Source organism: Triticum urartu, chromosome 1A (assembly GCF_056163025.1).
Source record: "Triticum urartu cultivar PI428250 chromosome 1A, HENAU_Tu73, whole genome shotgun sequence".
Classification (NCBI taxonomy): Eukaryota; Viridiplantae; Streptophyta; class Magnoliopsida; order Poales; family Poaceae; genus Triticum; species Triticum urartu.
The window spans coordinates 162356200-162371934 of NC_141873.1; the positions used below are offsets into that span (position 1 = coordinate 162356200).

Below are 15735 nucleotides of genomic sequence, written 5' to 3' on the forward strand. Positions count from 1 at the left end.
TATCGCGTAGCCTTCAGTGCAATCGCTCGGGTTCAGTTAGAGCCCAACGCCTCGCTCGGGTTCAGTTAGAGCCAACGCCTCGCACACACGCGCGTACGTGTACGAGATAAACGCGCATCGCTCGGCCCCCGACCTCCCACCGTAACCGGGAACTCCCCGAAATTTTCCTCCCCCTCGCTTCTACCACGTTTTTTCTGTCACGGACGACCCAAAGAATGTCATGCAGCTGCGTCTCCGGCCCGCCCAGGATGAAAATCCCATTTTCTGTCATGATTTGTTGTCATAGAAGTAGGAGCCCACCACATCTATGATGATACCGGGTTTTGTCACAATTATCGTCATAGAAGTGTCATATGTATGACAGAAACAAATTTCGTTCAGCCCAAAATGCCACGGATGTGTCTTTTTTTGTAGTGTAGGCTCTGTCATATTGCTGGTCACATCTCATCGCTTTCTTCTTAACCATCAAATTCAGCTGCAGCAAGATGTCTTGCTTCGATAGCCTTGAGCTGCCATCCCGTGCGGTTGTGTTGTAGTCCCTTGTATCAAAGGTTGGTTGTGATTTTGCAGTCTTTGTGTACCATTTGAGGATATACTTGTTTGGAAATTTGTCAGGCTTGAGGTAGTCCAGTATGTTCATGATGTGAAGGCAGAACAAGCCTGCATTTTTGTGATGAATGCAGAATACATAGTTTGTGAGACAGCAATGAGTTTCATAAATTTTGATATGATACTACTAGTCTAGCTATTAAATGAGTTTGATTTTTCGCTCACCTATGTGTGTCCAGAGCTTGCATTCACACTCGTATATTTCATTCTCTGGGTCAGCTACAACCTGGAATTCATGCTTTGACCAGGAAAATCTTTCTTCATCATCATGGCCAGGCTTGTTGTGGTAGTACACAAGGTACTTAGTGGGCTTTGTTGTACGCTTTGCGTGAAATAGCGTGGCCTTTCTCATCCTATTCCTCATCTCGGTGTACACGGCTCTCGTGTACTTGATAGACATGTCTTCCTCGTAGCCGTAAGTTGTTTTTGTCACAGGATTTGTCTGCACATGTCAAAAAGTGAGATATTAGTCGAAGCAGAGTCATGGGTTTCATTTTTTTAAATTCAAAGTGCACATGTTTGAAGGTAAACAGAACATGATGGGGGTGTTTTGTACTTGTCATCATACCATGCTGGTCATTGTTAGCTCGTTCTCCTTCTGCATCTGAGTTTGTATGCAAGCATTAACCCGCCTAGCAAACTTGTGTAGGTTCTGGGTCCCCTTGACAAACCCTTTCTTTAGCACGTGGTTCATGCTCTCGCTTCGTTGTGTGGAAGTCATTCTAGCACAGAAAATATTCTTGTAATATGCTGAAATCCACATCTTCCTATCACTCCAGAGCTGCATCATCATCTGGTCGTTCTCCAGGTTGTAGTTGTACACGAGTTTAGCCCAGGCATCTTCAAACTTCGTTGGCATCAGCGGCCAGTTTAATATAGTTGTGAACTCCTTTTTGAATGTTTTATACTTTTTGTACAGCAACGCGAGGTATTCCCTGTACTTCTTCATGATGTGCCAACGACATAGCTTGTGGACGGTGTATGGAAATGATTGTGGTATAGCTTTCGCCATCGATGGGCACTGGTCTGCATGAATTAAAAAAATGAAACTTGCTTCTTTTTTGCACTGACGATGAACTTATGTTGTACAAGTACTTGAACTTCACATCTAGCAGTATGGCTATCTAAGAATGTCACATGTATTTTTTTCTTATAGCAGTGTTGCCGAACTTCTGTGGTACCAGTGCTTGAACTTCACAGGTAGCAGTAGGACTAACTAGTAGTGTCACACTCAAAATTTTTCTTACAGCAATGTTGTTGAACTTCATGTGGTACCAGTGCTTGAACTTCACATAAATAACTATATTTTTCTGAACATGTTACATATATTTTTCTTACAGTTTTTGTCCTTGAACTTCTATGATTCCTGTATTTGAACTTCACATCCATAACTAATTTTTTTCTAAACATGTGACAGATAATTTTGCTTGCTTGTACTATTTAGTTGGACTTCTGTGCTAACAGTGATTGAACTGCTTGCTTTACATTATTTTTTCAAATAAAACCAGTGTACCCAATATAGAGCCATGGACTGAAAAGATGATGAAACTTGTAGAGTTTTTTTTTGAACTCACCTATTAGAATGCAAGTTGGGTGCTTGTTGTTCATGCACCATACAAATGTATCGAACAACCACTTGAATGAGTTTTCATCTTCGTCTCTGATAAGGGCAACAGCAAATATCGTTGACTACAAGTGATGGTTTGTTCCAACAAACACTCCCAGAGGCATATGAAATCTGTTGGTCTTGTATGTTGTGTTAAATGTTACGCAATCGCCAAAGTCTTGATAGGCTCCTCGGCAGCTTCCATGACTTGTCCTTGTCCACTTGTATGTCATAGAAAAACTCATCATTGATTGCCTTCATGTCTTTGAAGAATGAAACAAGTTTCAATACATCATCCAAATCATCTTTCCTTGCATTCATGGCTTTCCTGCAAATCACATGCAAACATACATTTGTTTATTTTTTGCTAGCAAAGGGTTGTGAGCTAGGATGCTATTTTTTACATTGCAGTATGTGGATGTTTGAATACTTACTGGTTTAGTAGGTCTCGTCCGGTCATGCTTAGGAAGTAGCTTCCATCTTCATTTTCATATAGCATGGACATGATTGTTGTGTGCTTGACATCATGGTACTGCAGGAGCTTTACGTACTCCAAAATAGTGGGGTCATAATTCTTGTGTGAGTGCAAGAATGCCAGCATGTCATCAGTTTGCATGAGTTCGTGATTATGATTGTACTCAATGTCCACTGCCACGCATGTGTCATCCTCCTACACCTTCACCCTCATTCTTGCATTGCAGCCCGTCCTCTACGATGTTTTGTTTTGCTTCCTGTTGGCCTCTGAAACAGAAGATGTGTGTATCCCTTGGAAGGTGCAAACAAAATACTTGTGGTTGTCATTTCCCCCCGTCTTCCTAATTCCAAAACCAGCGTGTCTAGCATATCTATTATAAAATTCCCTTGCTTTCTATACATCTTGGAATCGCATCTTTCGTCTTGGTATTAGATAATCCGGTAGATCCGGCGTCTGCAGAAAAAGAAAAAAAATCCAAACAACACGTTGAAATGCAGTTTATGAACTTGTTATCCTGGAGGGAGCAGAAAGTTTGCAGATTATACAAGATGCGTATATAAATATTTTTTTTGTTTCACTTACGTGCGTGTATGATCGCAACTCCGCCGGTGTCGGCTGTTGTCCCTCTGGGATGGGGCATGGCGGAGTAATCATAGCAGGATGCAGCAGTGGATCACAAGGAGGAAGGAGGGCTGAAGATGGCCTCTCTCTTGTTTGTCTCCTTTTTGCTTGAGGTGGTTGTGGAGGTATTGCAATCCTGGTCTTGGTTTGCTCTTTTGTTTTGTGAAGCAATCCATTTACCTTATGCCATGTACAATTCTGACTTGTAGCAGCAGTAGCAGGATCCAAGGGTGGTAGTGTGCAGAGCACTCTCCTCCGTGTGTGTGTTGCTGTTGGATTTGTCCTGGGATCCGGTTTAGTTGCTTCGCTTTGGCATTGATGAGGCACACCAGGATAACCTCCAGAGTTACACGCAGGACTTGAGCTAACCCCCTCCTCCATCGGCGTGCTTGGAAGTCTGCTGGTGGATACAAAGAATCCACGAGGGATTTTCGGCGTCACCCAATTAGGTGGAGGCGCAAACTTGTGCCGATAGGGCTGTGACCCAGTATCTTGGAAGTATCCGTGCGTTTGAGGTGTCATCCATTTTTGGTCTGGAGCAGGTTGGTAATGTTGTTGGTGCCTTTGAGGTGTGACCCATTGAGGGGGTGGTGCAACACGTACAGGCTTTGGATTGTGTACTTGCTGCTGGGAACTTCTAAGCTTCTTCATGTGTCTCTCGTCTTGCTGACATAAAAGAAAAAAATGTCTATTAGCACACAAGTTATATCTGCCTATACCTTTGTAACTAAACTTAGCATTATTCACAGCCTGAACCTCTCATATAAAAGTGGTGAGAGCCATCACACTATGCACTAAGCTGAGCATATGCCAATACTTTTGCACCTGAACTGAGCACCCTTCACAAAATGAACTTCACATCCTGTTTTAATTCTACAATATTTGATTAATTATATGTACCTGAACTGAGCACTGTCCACAACCTGAACTTCTTGTTTTGCAAAGGGGAAATACTGTCTACAGTTAAAAAACCTGAACCTTCATGAGTTTGAATGGTTGGACTGCTAGCGCATACCAACCTGACCTTCATGTCATATCACATGCATGTTTTATTTTCCTTTTTTTGCACAGAACCAGATACATACCAACCTGAACTCTAGCACACTTACTAGTTGAACTTCACATGGATTTTTCCACATGTGAATGTGAATGCAGGCAGATTTTTATAGTGTTTGTAGCCTGGACTGAGACTCACACACTACCAGAACTTCACATGGCTATAAGCAGGCAGATTTTTAAAAAGTTTTTGTAGCCTGGACTGATGCTCACACACCACCTAAACTTCACATAGCTGTAAGAAAATAACAAACCAAAGGAAGGAAGAAGTTCAACCATACCCTGTCTAGAAGTTTGGCCAACCTTTTTCCAACAGCTGATAGGCCACCTTGAGAACTATCCGTCATAGAGGTAGGAGAGGAACCGCATGGCAATCCATGTCTTGCAGAGGGTGCAAAGTTCATATGCAAGAAGCAAGAAGGTCAGGTAAGGCAAGATTGAAGCATTCTACAAGATCAGGGAGGAAATTCATATACCCTTCTTAGATTTGAAGGTGCCGCCGATGCGGCCTCCGCCGCCGAGATGCTTCCTTTGGTGCGCTGTTCGCCGTAGGTTGCGCCTTGGCCATCATGAGCACTGGCAAGCCGTATGGCAGTGACGATGTGTAACACCCTCGATGCGACTATAGCTCCCACGTGTCGAGGCACGACTTAGAGACATAATCGCATTGAAGGCATATGTCGCAAGTGAGGTAATCTTCACACAACCCATGTAATACATAAGGGAAAGAGATACATAGTTGGCTTACAATCGCCACTTCAGACAATTACATGAATAAAGCATTACAACATTTAAATACAATCAAGGTCCGACTACGGAACCAAAATAAAAGAAGAACCCCAAATGCGACAAAGATCCCCGATCGACCCCAACTGGGCTCCACTACTGATCAACTAGAATGAAACAACATAAAGGGCAAGATCTTCATCGAGCTCCTCCTGAGCTTGGTTGCGTCATCTGCACGGTCTCATCGACACCTGCAAACTGGTTTTGGAAGTATCTGTGAGCCACAGGGACTCAGCAATCTCGCACCCTCGCGATCAAGACTATTTAAGCTTAGGGGTAAGGTAAAAGGTATGAGGTGGAGCTGCAACAAGCGACTAGCATATATGGTGGCTAACATATTCGCAAAAGAGAGCGAGAAGAGAAGGCAAAGCGCGGTCGAGAAGCTATGATCAAGAAGTGATCCTATAGCAGCCTACGTCAAGCATAACTCCAACAACCGTGTTCACTTCCCGGACCCCGCCGGAAAGTGACCATCATGGTTACACACGCGGTTGATTCATTTTAATTAAGGTCGAACTTCAGATTTTCTACAACCGGACGTTCACAAATTCCCATCTGCCCATTACCGCGGGCACGGCTTTCGAAAGTTCAAATCCCTGCAGGGTGTCCCAACTTAGCCCATCACAAGCTCTCACGGTCAACGAAGGAATAGACCTCCTCCCGAGACATTCCGATCAGACTTGGTATCCCAGTACAACAAGACATTTCGACAGGGTAAAACTAAACCAGCAACACCGCCCGAATGTGCCGACAAATCCCGATAGGAGCTGCACATATCTCTTTCTCAGGGCACACTCAGATTGTCTTAGGTACGGGTAGGCCAGCCCAGAGTTGCCCCTGGTGGCCACCGGCAGCTGACAGGTTGGACCAACACTCAGAGGAGCACTGGCCCGGGGGGGTAAAACAATGATGACCCTCAGGAGCGCGACTCCCAAGGGAAAAGAAAAGGCTAGGTGGCAAATGGTAAAACCAATGTTGGGCATTGCTGGAAGAGCTTTACTTAAGGTGAACTGTCAAGGGGTTCCCATTATAGCCCAACCGCGTAAGGAACGCAAAATCTGGGAACATAACACCGATATGACGGAAACTAGGGCGGCAAGAGTGGAACAAAACACCAGGCATAAGGCCGAGCCTTCCATCCTTTACCAAGTATATAGATGCATTAATTAAATAAGATATATAGTGATATCCCAACAAGTAAATAAATATTCCAACAAGGAACAACATCTCCATGTCCCAACAAGGAACAAACTTCAATCTTCACCTGCAACTAACAACGCTATAAGAGGGGCTGAGCAAAGCGGTAACATAGCCAAACAACGGTTTGCTAGGACATGGTGGGTTAGGGGTTTGACATGGCAATTTGGGAGGCTGACAAGCAAATGGTAGGCATCGTAGCATTGGCATAGCAAAAGAGCGAGCAAACTAGCATAGCAAGGATAGTAGTGATTTCGAGGGTATGATCATCTTGCCTGAGATCCCGCAAGGAGGAAGAACGAGTCCATGAAGAAGACAAACGGACGTAGTCGAACGGATCCTCACAATCACGACGTTAACGGAACCAACCCGAAGAAGCAATCACCGGAAAAGAGCAAACAACATAGTAAACAACCAACACATAATCATGGCATGATGCACAATCAAGTATGATGCATGTCCGGTTTAAGTATGCATGGCATGGCAAAGTATACAAGCAATCCTACAAATTAAGTGGAGCTCAATATGCATCGGGATGCATATTGACAAAACACCACATCAATTATTTAGTTCTCTCTCGTTTATGTACCCCAACAATATTAAATGTTGATTAACATGGCAAGAGGTGAACCACAACAAAACTACCTATCTAGGCAAGTTTAAATGAGGCCGGGAGCAACGAACAACAATTTCCGGTAAATCCCCATATGCAAAAATTAGGTTTGGTGCTTTTCTGCCCTAAACACAATTTTAGGGTTGTTAAACATGCAAATAAAGGTCACCATGTTAAACTAGGCAAAATTCTTCCCCATTTACATATAAAGTTTATTAAAATCCGAGTTACGGTTATTTAGTTATGAATTAAATCATTTTAACATGGCATAGGAGCAAATTTAAACAAACACCATTGTAGACATTTCAAACATAGATGAAAGTTGGATATTATTAATCTACACAAAATTCTGAGCAAGTTTCATATATAAAACATTTTAATCCGATGCAGGGTTAGTGAGTTATTAAATGCATGAACTAGGAGGACTAATCTGCAAAACTGGCAATCTCTGGATAAATGGGCAAAATCGTTCCGCAGAAAAAAAACATGAATCGGGCCGAATCTGGCTGGCCCGATAGGTAAAAAAAGAAAAAAAACAAGAGGGGGCGCTGGGGTGTGGGCTCACCCATGGGCTCTTGGCCCAGCTGGAGGGGAAGCAGGCCGGTGGAGGAGAGAGGCAGGCCGAGGCGGGAGCTGGAGCCTGGCACGGCTGGGCTTGGAGGCGCGTAGGAGGCAGGCCAGGGGAGGGAGCTGCGCGCTGGGCCGGACTCGGGCGCTGGGCCTGGGAGGCCAAGGCGGCCCACGCGAGCGAGGGAGGCAGCCCAGGCGAGCGAGGGCGTCGTCCTCCTCGCGCCTGGCGCACGAACAGGAACAGGGGCGGCGGCGCCCTAGGTCAACGGCGGCGCAAATGTCGACTCCGGCAGGCGGATACCACGGGGAGCTATGGGAATGGGCGGATCAAGAGGAGAGGGTGCCGGATCTGAGCTCGGAGGGACTCCAGACGCCGGCAGGAGAGGATCAAGGCGGCGGCGCGATCCCTGACAAAGTGCAGAGAGAGAGAGAGGTCATGAGAGAGCTCGGAGAAAGAGGGGAGGGTAGGTGGCAGGACGACCTGGAGGTCGCCGGCGGCGACTGCAGCAGCGGCGAGGTCAGTCGCAGGCGGGAGGAGCGGGGAAAGGCGGCCCGGCTCGGGCCCGGGGAGGGCCGGATCTGGGCTCCTCCGGGTGGCGCGGTGGAGGGAGCCGGCAATGCCATGTGGCGCGTCTGGAGTGGCTGGGGCGGCTGGATCTGGTGATGTGTCACGACCCTATTGGGCGGAGTGAGGTGGCGGAGGCAGCGGACATGTCCGGCGCGGGAAGAACGTCCAGCGGCGCGGAGGGAGTTGGATCTAGGGCTTCATCCGCGAATTGATCCGAAATTTCGGGGAGGGGTGCTCTTTTATAGGTAGAGGGAGCTAGGAGAGTCCAAATGAGGTGCGGTTTTCGGCCACGCGATCGTGATCGAACGACCGAGATGATGGAGCAGAGTTAGGTGGGTTTTGGGCCAAAATGGAAGGGTGTTGGGCTGCAACACACACGAGGCCTTCTCGGTCCCTCGGTTAACCGTTGGAGTATCAAACAAAGTCCAAATGATACGAAACTTGACAGGCGGTCTACCGGTAGTAAACCAAGGCCGCATGACAAGTCTCGGTCCAATCCGGAAATGTTTAATGCCCACACACGAAAGAAAGGTAGAAATGACCACCGGAGGAGAACGAAGCGCCGGAGCGGACAACGGGGAAAATGCTCGGATGCATGAGGCGAACACGTATGCAAATGAAATGCGCATGAAGACATGATATGCAATGCATGACACGCAAGCAATGACAAGGCAACAACAACGAATAACTGGAGGACACCTGGCACATCGGTCTCGGGGTGTTACAACACTCCACCACTACGAGAGGATCTCGTCCCGAGATCTAGATTGGCACCGGAGGAACAAACGGAAGAGAAGGAGAAGAGGTAAAACTAAGTTGCTTCTTTGACAAACGAGTGAAACCAAAGAACCTTGAGAGGTTGAACAAATTGAAAGAAAGAAAGCAACGGAGAAGAACAAAGTTGAAAGCACTCTGTTAAGAAAGAGGAATAAGAAAGAACCGATTCGGGTAGCACTTCGGTTGAAAAGAGATGAAGACTTGATAAAATGAAAGAGCTTGAGCAAAAGGGGCAGAACACTCCGGTTAAATGGATAAACCAAGAAAATAACATGATCCTGACAAAACAAAAAGATGAAACATCTCAATGTCTCAGGAAGAAAAGAATAGAAGTTAGATCATTGAAATAGGAGAATGGAGAAGAAAATGCCAAAATCTGCCACAAAAGAGCTCGACAAGGCATCTTTAGGAGAAAGGTCGAACGGAGTTGTTGGAAAACCAACAACGAAAATAATAAGCTTGATATGGTCTTATGGAATACAACTCAAATTATGAGGTGACAACTTGCCACTCACGGAATAGATTTGATTGGTAAGAACAAGGAGACGAGAAACTTATCTCACAGGGAGGATAAATGAAGAACTTGGGTCATTTATGAGCACCATAATTAGCAACAATCCTTAGGGAAAGCTTTAGGTGGAATATAACCCAAGATAATTCCAATGACGAGATTGATGGATTTAAAATACCTCATTCTTAATAACATGTGAATCATGAAACATGAACTCAAATTATCAAGAATGACATAATACCCCCTCCGGTGATACGATAGAAAGAATTGCGCTCTGGATTGCAAGATGAAGAAATACTTGAGCTCCTTAGCCAAGAATCTCAATGAACACTTTGAGAAGGGATATAAATCCTTGATGAACCAACATGTAGAACATTCATGAAGAACTCCGGTAATAAAAGAATGATCCAAAATAATTGAATGACGAAAAGAATAAGATTGAAGCCTTGTAATGATTTAAATAGATATCTCCGTGAAGATATAATTGAAAGAGGTCGGAACTCCAGAAAAGAAAGATAAACAAATGAGATCAAGATTTTTGATGAGCCTCCAGAATAAAGAATTAATCACTTGGATGAACAAGAATAAGAATTATGTTATGCTTATCCTTCACCAATTAAATTGATGACAATCAACGAATTTGGCACACTACTTATTCTCGTAGAAAGGATTAAGATAGATATAGCGTCAACTTGGAAAGGTCTTCCATGAACCACTGGTGGGATTTGGAAAACAACGAATGAGTTGATATGATAACCAAGGAAGGGAATTCTTGAACAAACCACCTTAAGGATTAAAATGAACGAAAATACATGAGAGAGTTTAGATACAAGAGAACAAAGAGATCACGAGCTGATAAGAGAATATTTGATTGACGCACCGACAAGTTAGGAGAATGATAACTGACAGCTGAGAATGAATAAACCTGAATTGATGGACTCCAGATAACAAACTGGGAGGACTCTTGAATTACTTCAGATGGGTGAAAAGAATATCTCACAATCGAACACAGCTATGAGAGGTTCATATCGCTAGAACCACGAATCTTGAAGAGAAAGGAGCAAGATTAAAGAGAAACTCTTCTTCGGTCTTCAAATGTTGAGAATGATGACGAGAAACACCACCGAGAATTATTGAGGCACTCCGGAATGAAGAATGGAAAGGTTGAGCCAACGATGAAAAGAATTTGAGAGATCTTGGAGAAATACATGTGACTGATGATAAATCATTCTTACGTCAACTTTAAGATGAATTTGAGGGTAGCTCCGGGAAAATAAGAAGAGTCAGGTAAGATCCTGGGAAAAGACCTGTGGGTTAGGGCCCACTCAAAAGAAACACCGTGGAACGATTTAAAAGAGAGAATGCACCAGTTGAATTTAAATGGCTTGAATGAGATAACAACCTCGAAAGATCTTGAATGAATGCAGAGTGGAAACACGAATCTTCGAGATATCTTTAGCACTCCGGAACAAATGAATAACGAAAAGTTAATGATTGAGAGGTGCACCGGCAAGAGAAGACATTTGAAATAAGGAAAAGAATATGATCAAACACCAAAAGCTTGATTTGAATCCAGCGGAGAGGAGAACGAGTGAAGAGTGACAAACTTGAAGCTCCGTTAGAATCTTCTTGAGAATCACCGGATAAGGATATTGATTGAAAAGAATGGAGAGACTTCACATCAGTAAAAATGGATACTTGATTAAGAAATCTGAGTCGTTGAAGAAAAACAAGGGAGGGAGGGCGGGAAAACAAAGGCAACTTGGGAAGGATGAAACAAACACCGTTGAGAGAGCTGATACTTGATCTTGCAGATGTTGAAATGATCAGATCCACTTGAGGAGAGACACACTGGTGAAAAGAAATTGAAATGACAAACTCGATGATCGATAAGGATTAGTATTCACATAGGAATATGAGAACACCACTTGGAAAAGCTATGGAATCAACTCTTGACTTTGAAGCAACTCGAATACCACAACTCAAAACAAAACAAAGGATTGGCTTGCAGAATAAGCCGGAACAAACATATGATAGAGATTTCGCCCGAAGTTTTCGTGGTGGGGCCTACACGGGCTCGATCATACAGCACCATCATGTACAAGGCAGTGCACATGACATACGAAGCGTCCCCGAGTCGGCATAGCCAAGGACTCTTTAAGACACAACGAGACCACTGTAAAACCAACCGTGAATAGGCGGACCACTAGACGTCGAACCCCAATGTCATATCATACATCTGTTGGAAGGATATCCTAAGAGCTACTAGAATTCCCACCTATGAAACTCCCGAAATTTTCCGGTTATGCAATCAGGTGTTGGGGATACAGGGGAAGCATAATATCTCACCCAAACTAGCAAATCCTACATCCAGCTGTATCCATCCTTCAACACATAACCGAGAAAAACTTCGGAAATCGTCTACCTCAACCTTCGAAAAGCATCCATTATACAAGTTATGGCGATACTCCCGAACTCCCGCCCCAGTACTGGGTGGCGTCGAGGTTATCTCACCAACGAACTGCATAAAAGAGATTTTCGATGTCGGCGTACTAAACTCAGGTATTCCAGAATTGCAACGATAAAATTATGATGACAACACCTCAGAGCTCAACTCCCCGGGACACTTCCACTAAACCACTGACAGGAGGCACCAAGAAAATGTTCTCATCATAAAACCATCGGAACGATTCCAAGATACCCGCGTGATCCTAAAATTTTTTTTAAGTGAAACTTGAGAAGAGAAGAGTCAAAACTCTACGTCATGATGCCTTACCAGAGCGATGAAGGGACTAGGAAGTAAAAAGAATTCCTAAACTCTCCGATATATAATTCCTAAATGACTCAAAACATTTTTCTAGACACAACTCGGCCGCTAAAAATGATCAAGCAATGGGGATCCTAAGGTCGGGGAAGGCTCTGATACCAACTTGTAACACCCTCGATGCGACTATAGCTCCCACGCGTCGAGGCACGACTTAGAGACATAATCGCATTGAAGGCATATGTCGCAAGTGAGGTAATCTTCACACAACCCATGTAATACATAAGGGAAAGAGATACATAGTTGGGTTACAATCGCCACTTCACACAATTACATGAATAAAGCATTACAACATTTAAATACAATCAAGGTCCGACTACGGAACCAAAATAAAAGAAGAACCCCAAATGCGACAAAGGTCCCCGATCGACCCCAACTGGGCTCCACTACTGATCAACTAGAACGAAACAACATAAAGGGCAAGATCTTCATCGAGCTCCTCCTGAGCTTGGTTGCGTCATCTGCACGGTCTCATCGACACCTGCAAACTGGTTTTGGAAGTATCTGTGAGCCACAGGGACTCAGCAATCTCGCACCCTCGCGATCAAGACTATTTAAGCTTAGGGGTAAGGTAAAAGGTATGAGGTGGAGCTGCAGCAAGCGACTAGCATATATGGTGGCTAACATATTCGCAAAAGAGAGCGAGAAGAGAAGGCAAAGCGCGGTCGAGAAGCTATGATCAAGAAGTGATCCTATAGCAGCCTACGTCAAGCATAACTCCAACAACCGTGTTCACTTCCCGGACCCCGCCGGAAAGTGACCATCATGGTTACACACGCGGTTGATTCATTTTAATTAAGGTCGAACTTCAGATTTTCTACAACCGGACGTTCACAAATTCCCATCTGCCCATTACCGCGGGCACGGCTTTCGAAAGTTCAAATCCCTGCAGGGTGTCCCAACTTAGCCCATCACAAGCTCTCACGGTCAACGAAGGAATAGACCTCCTCCCGAGACATTCCGATCAGACTTGGTATCCCGGTACAACAAGACATTTCGACAGGGTAAAACTAAACCAGCAACACCGCCCGAATGTGCCGACAAATCCCGATAGGAGCTGCACATATCTCTTTCTCAGGGCACACTCAGATTGTCTTAGGTACGGGTAGGCCAGCCCAGAGTTGCCCCTGGTGGCCACCGGCAGCTGACAGGTTGGACCAACACTCAGAGGAGCACTGGCCCGGGGGGGTAAAACAATGATGACCCTCAGGAGCGCGACTCCCAAGGGAAAAGAAAAGGCTAGGTGGCAAATGGTAAAACCAATGTTGGGCATTGCTGGAAGAGCTTTACTTAAGGCGGACTGTCAAGGGGTTCCCATTATAGCCCAACCGCGTAAGGAACGCAAAATCCGGGAACATAACACCGATATGACGGAAACTAGGGCGACAAGAGTGGAACAAAACACCAGGCATAAGGCCGAGCCTTCCACCCTTTACCAAGTATATAGATGCATTAATTAAATAAGATATATAGTGATATCCCAACAAGTAATAAGTATTCCAACAAGGAACAACATCTCCATGTCCCAACAAGGAACAAACTTCAATCTTCACCTGCAACTAACAACGCTATAAGAGGGGCTGAGCAAAGCGGTAACATAGCCAAACAATGGTTTGCTAGGACATGGTGGGTTAGGGGTTTGACATGGCAATTTGGGAGGCTGACAAGCAAATGGTAGGCATCGTAGCATTGGCATAGCAAAAGAGCGAGAAAACTAGCATAGCAAAGATAGTAGTGATTTCGAGGGTATGATCATCTTGCCTGAGATCCCGCAAGGAGGAAGAACGAGTCCATGAAGAAGACAAACGGACGTAGTCGAACGGATCCTCACAATCACGACGTTAACGGAACCAACCCGAAGAAGCAATCACCGGAAAAGAGCAAACAACATAGTAAACAACCAACACATAATCATGGCATGATGCACAATCAAGTATGATGCATGTCCGGTTTAAGTATGCATGGCATGGCAAAGTGTACAAGCAATCCTACAAATTAAGTGGAGCTCAATATGCATCGGGATGCATATTGACAAAACACCACATCAATTATTTAGTTCTCTCTCGTTTATGTACCCCAACAATATTAAATGTTGATTAACATGGCAAGAGGTGAAGCACAACAAAACTACCTATCTAGGCAAGTTTAAATGAGGCCGGGAGCAACGAACAACAATTTCCGGTAAATCCCCATATGCAAAAATTAGGTTTGGTGCTGTTCTGCCCTAAACGCAATTTTAGGGTTGTTAAACATGCAAATAAAGGTCACCATGTTAAACTAGGCAAAATTCTTCCCCATTTACATATAAAGTTTATTAAAATCGGAGTTACGGTTATTTAGTTATGAATTAAATCATTTTAACATGGCATAGGAGCAAATTTAAACAAACATCATTTTAGACATTTCAAACATAGATGAAAGTTGGATATTATTAATCTACACAAAATTCTGAGCAAGTTTCATATATAAAACATTTTAATCCGATGCAGGGTTAGTGAGTTATTAAATGCATGAACTAGGAGGACTAATCTACAAAACTGGCAATCTCTGGATAAATGGGCAAAATCGTTCCGCAGAAAAAAAACATGAATCGGGTCGAATCTGGCTGGCCCGATAGGTAAAAAAAGAAAAAAAAACAAGAGGGGGCGCTGGGGTGTGGGCTCACCCATGGGCTCTTGGCCCAGCTGGAGGGGAAGCAGGCCGGTGGAGGAGAGAGGCAGGCCGAGGCGGGAACTGGAGCCTGGCACGGCTGGGCTTGGAGGCGCGTAGGAGGCAGGCCAGGGGCGGGAGCTGCACGCTGGGCCGGACTCGGGCGCTGGGCCTGGGAGGCCAAGGCGGCCCACGCGAGCGAGGGAGGCAGCCCAGGCGAGCGAGGGCGTCGTCCTCCTCGCGCCTGGTGCACGAACAGGAACAGGGGCGGCGGCGCCCTAGGTCAACGGCGGCGCAAACGTCGACTCCGGCAGGCGGACACCATGGGGAGCTACGGGAATGGGCGGATCAAGAGGAGAGGGTGCCAGATCTGAGCTCGGAGGGACTCCAGACGCCGGCAGGAGAGGATCGAGGCGGCGGCGCGATCCCTGACAAAGTGCAGAGAGAGAGAGGTCATGAGAGAGCTCGAAGAAAGAGGGGAGGGTAGGCGGCAGGACGACCTGGAGGTCGCCGGCGGCGACTGCAGCAGCGGCGAGGTCAGTCGCAGGCGGGAGGAGCGGGGAACGGCGGCCCGGCTCGGGCCCGGGGAGGGCCGGATCTGGGCTCCTCCGGGTGGCGCGGTGGAGGGAGCCGGCGATGCCATGTGGCGCGTCTGGAGTGGCTGGGGCGGCTGGATCTGGTGATGTGTCGCGACCCTATTGGGCGGAGTGAGGTGGCAGAGGCAGCGGACATGTCCGGCGCGGGAAGAAACGTCCAGCGGCGCGGAGGGAGTTGGATCTAGGGTTTCATCCGCGAATTGATCCGAAATTTCAGGGAGGGGTGCTCTTTTATAGGTAGAGGGAGCTAGGAGAGTCCAAATGAGGTGTGGTTTTC

General features: G+C 45.6%; 1 protein-coding gene across 2 annotated transcripts; it reads right to left on the bottom strand.

Moving 5' to 3' along the window:
• Positions 1–302: 302 nt before the first annotated feature.
• Positions 303–14717, bottom strand: LOC147990461 (protein FAR1-RELATED SEQUENCE 5-like). 2 transcript variants are annotated; one of them, XM_087516558.1, is made up of 10 exons: positions 13975–14717; positions 6626–12701; positions 4844–5351; positions 4649–4748; positions 3273–3977; positions 2650–3143; positions 2184–2543; positions 1178–1635; positions 775–1051; positions 303–660 (listed from the first exon to the last, which is right to left on the bottom strand). In XM_087516558.1, the coding sequence occupies exons 7-10, from the start codon at positions 2215–2217 to the stop codon at positions 350–352; spliced, it is 1080 nt and encodes a 359-aa protein (XP_087372684.1). In that variant the 5' UTR covers positions 2218–2543; positions 2650–3143; positions 3273–3977; positions 4649–4748; positions 4844–5351; positions 6626–12701; positions 13975–14717; the 3' UTR covers positions 303–349. The 2 variants fall into 2 exon arrangements, with proteins under 2 accessions (XP_087372684.1, XP_087372687.1); XM_087516561.1 differs by lacking the exon at positions 13975–14717 and having other exon boundaries at positions 6626–13968.
• Positions 14718–15735: the final 1018 nt, after the last annotated feature.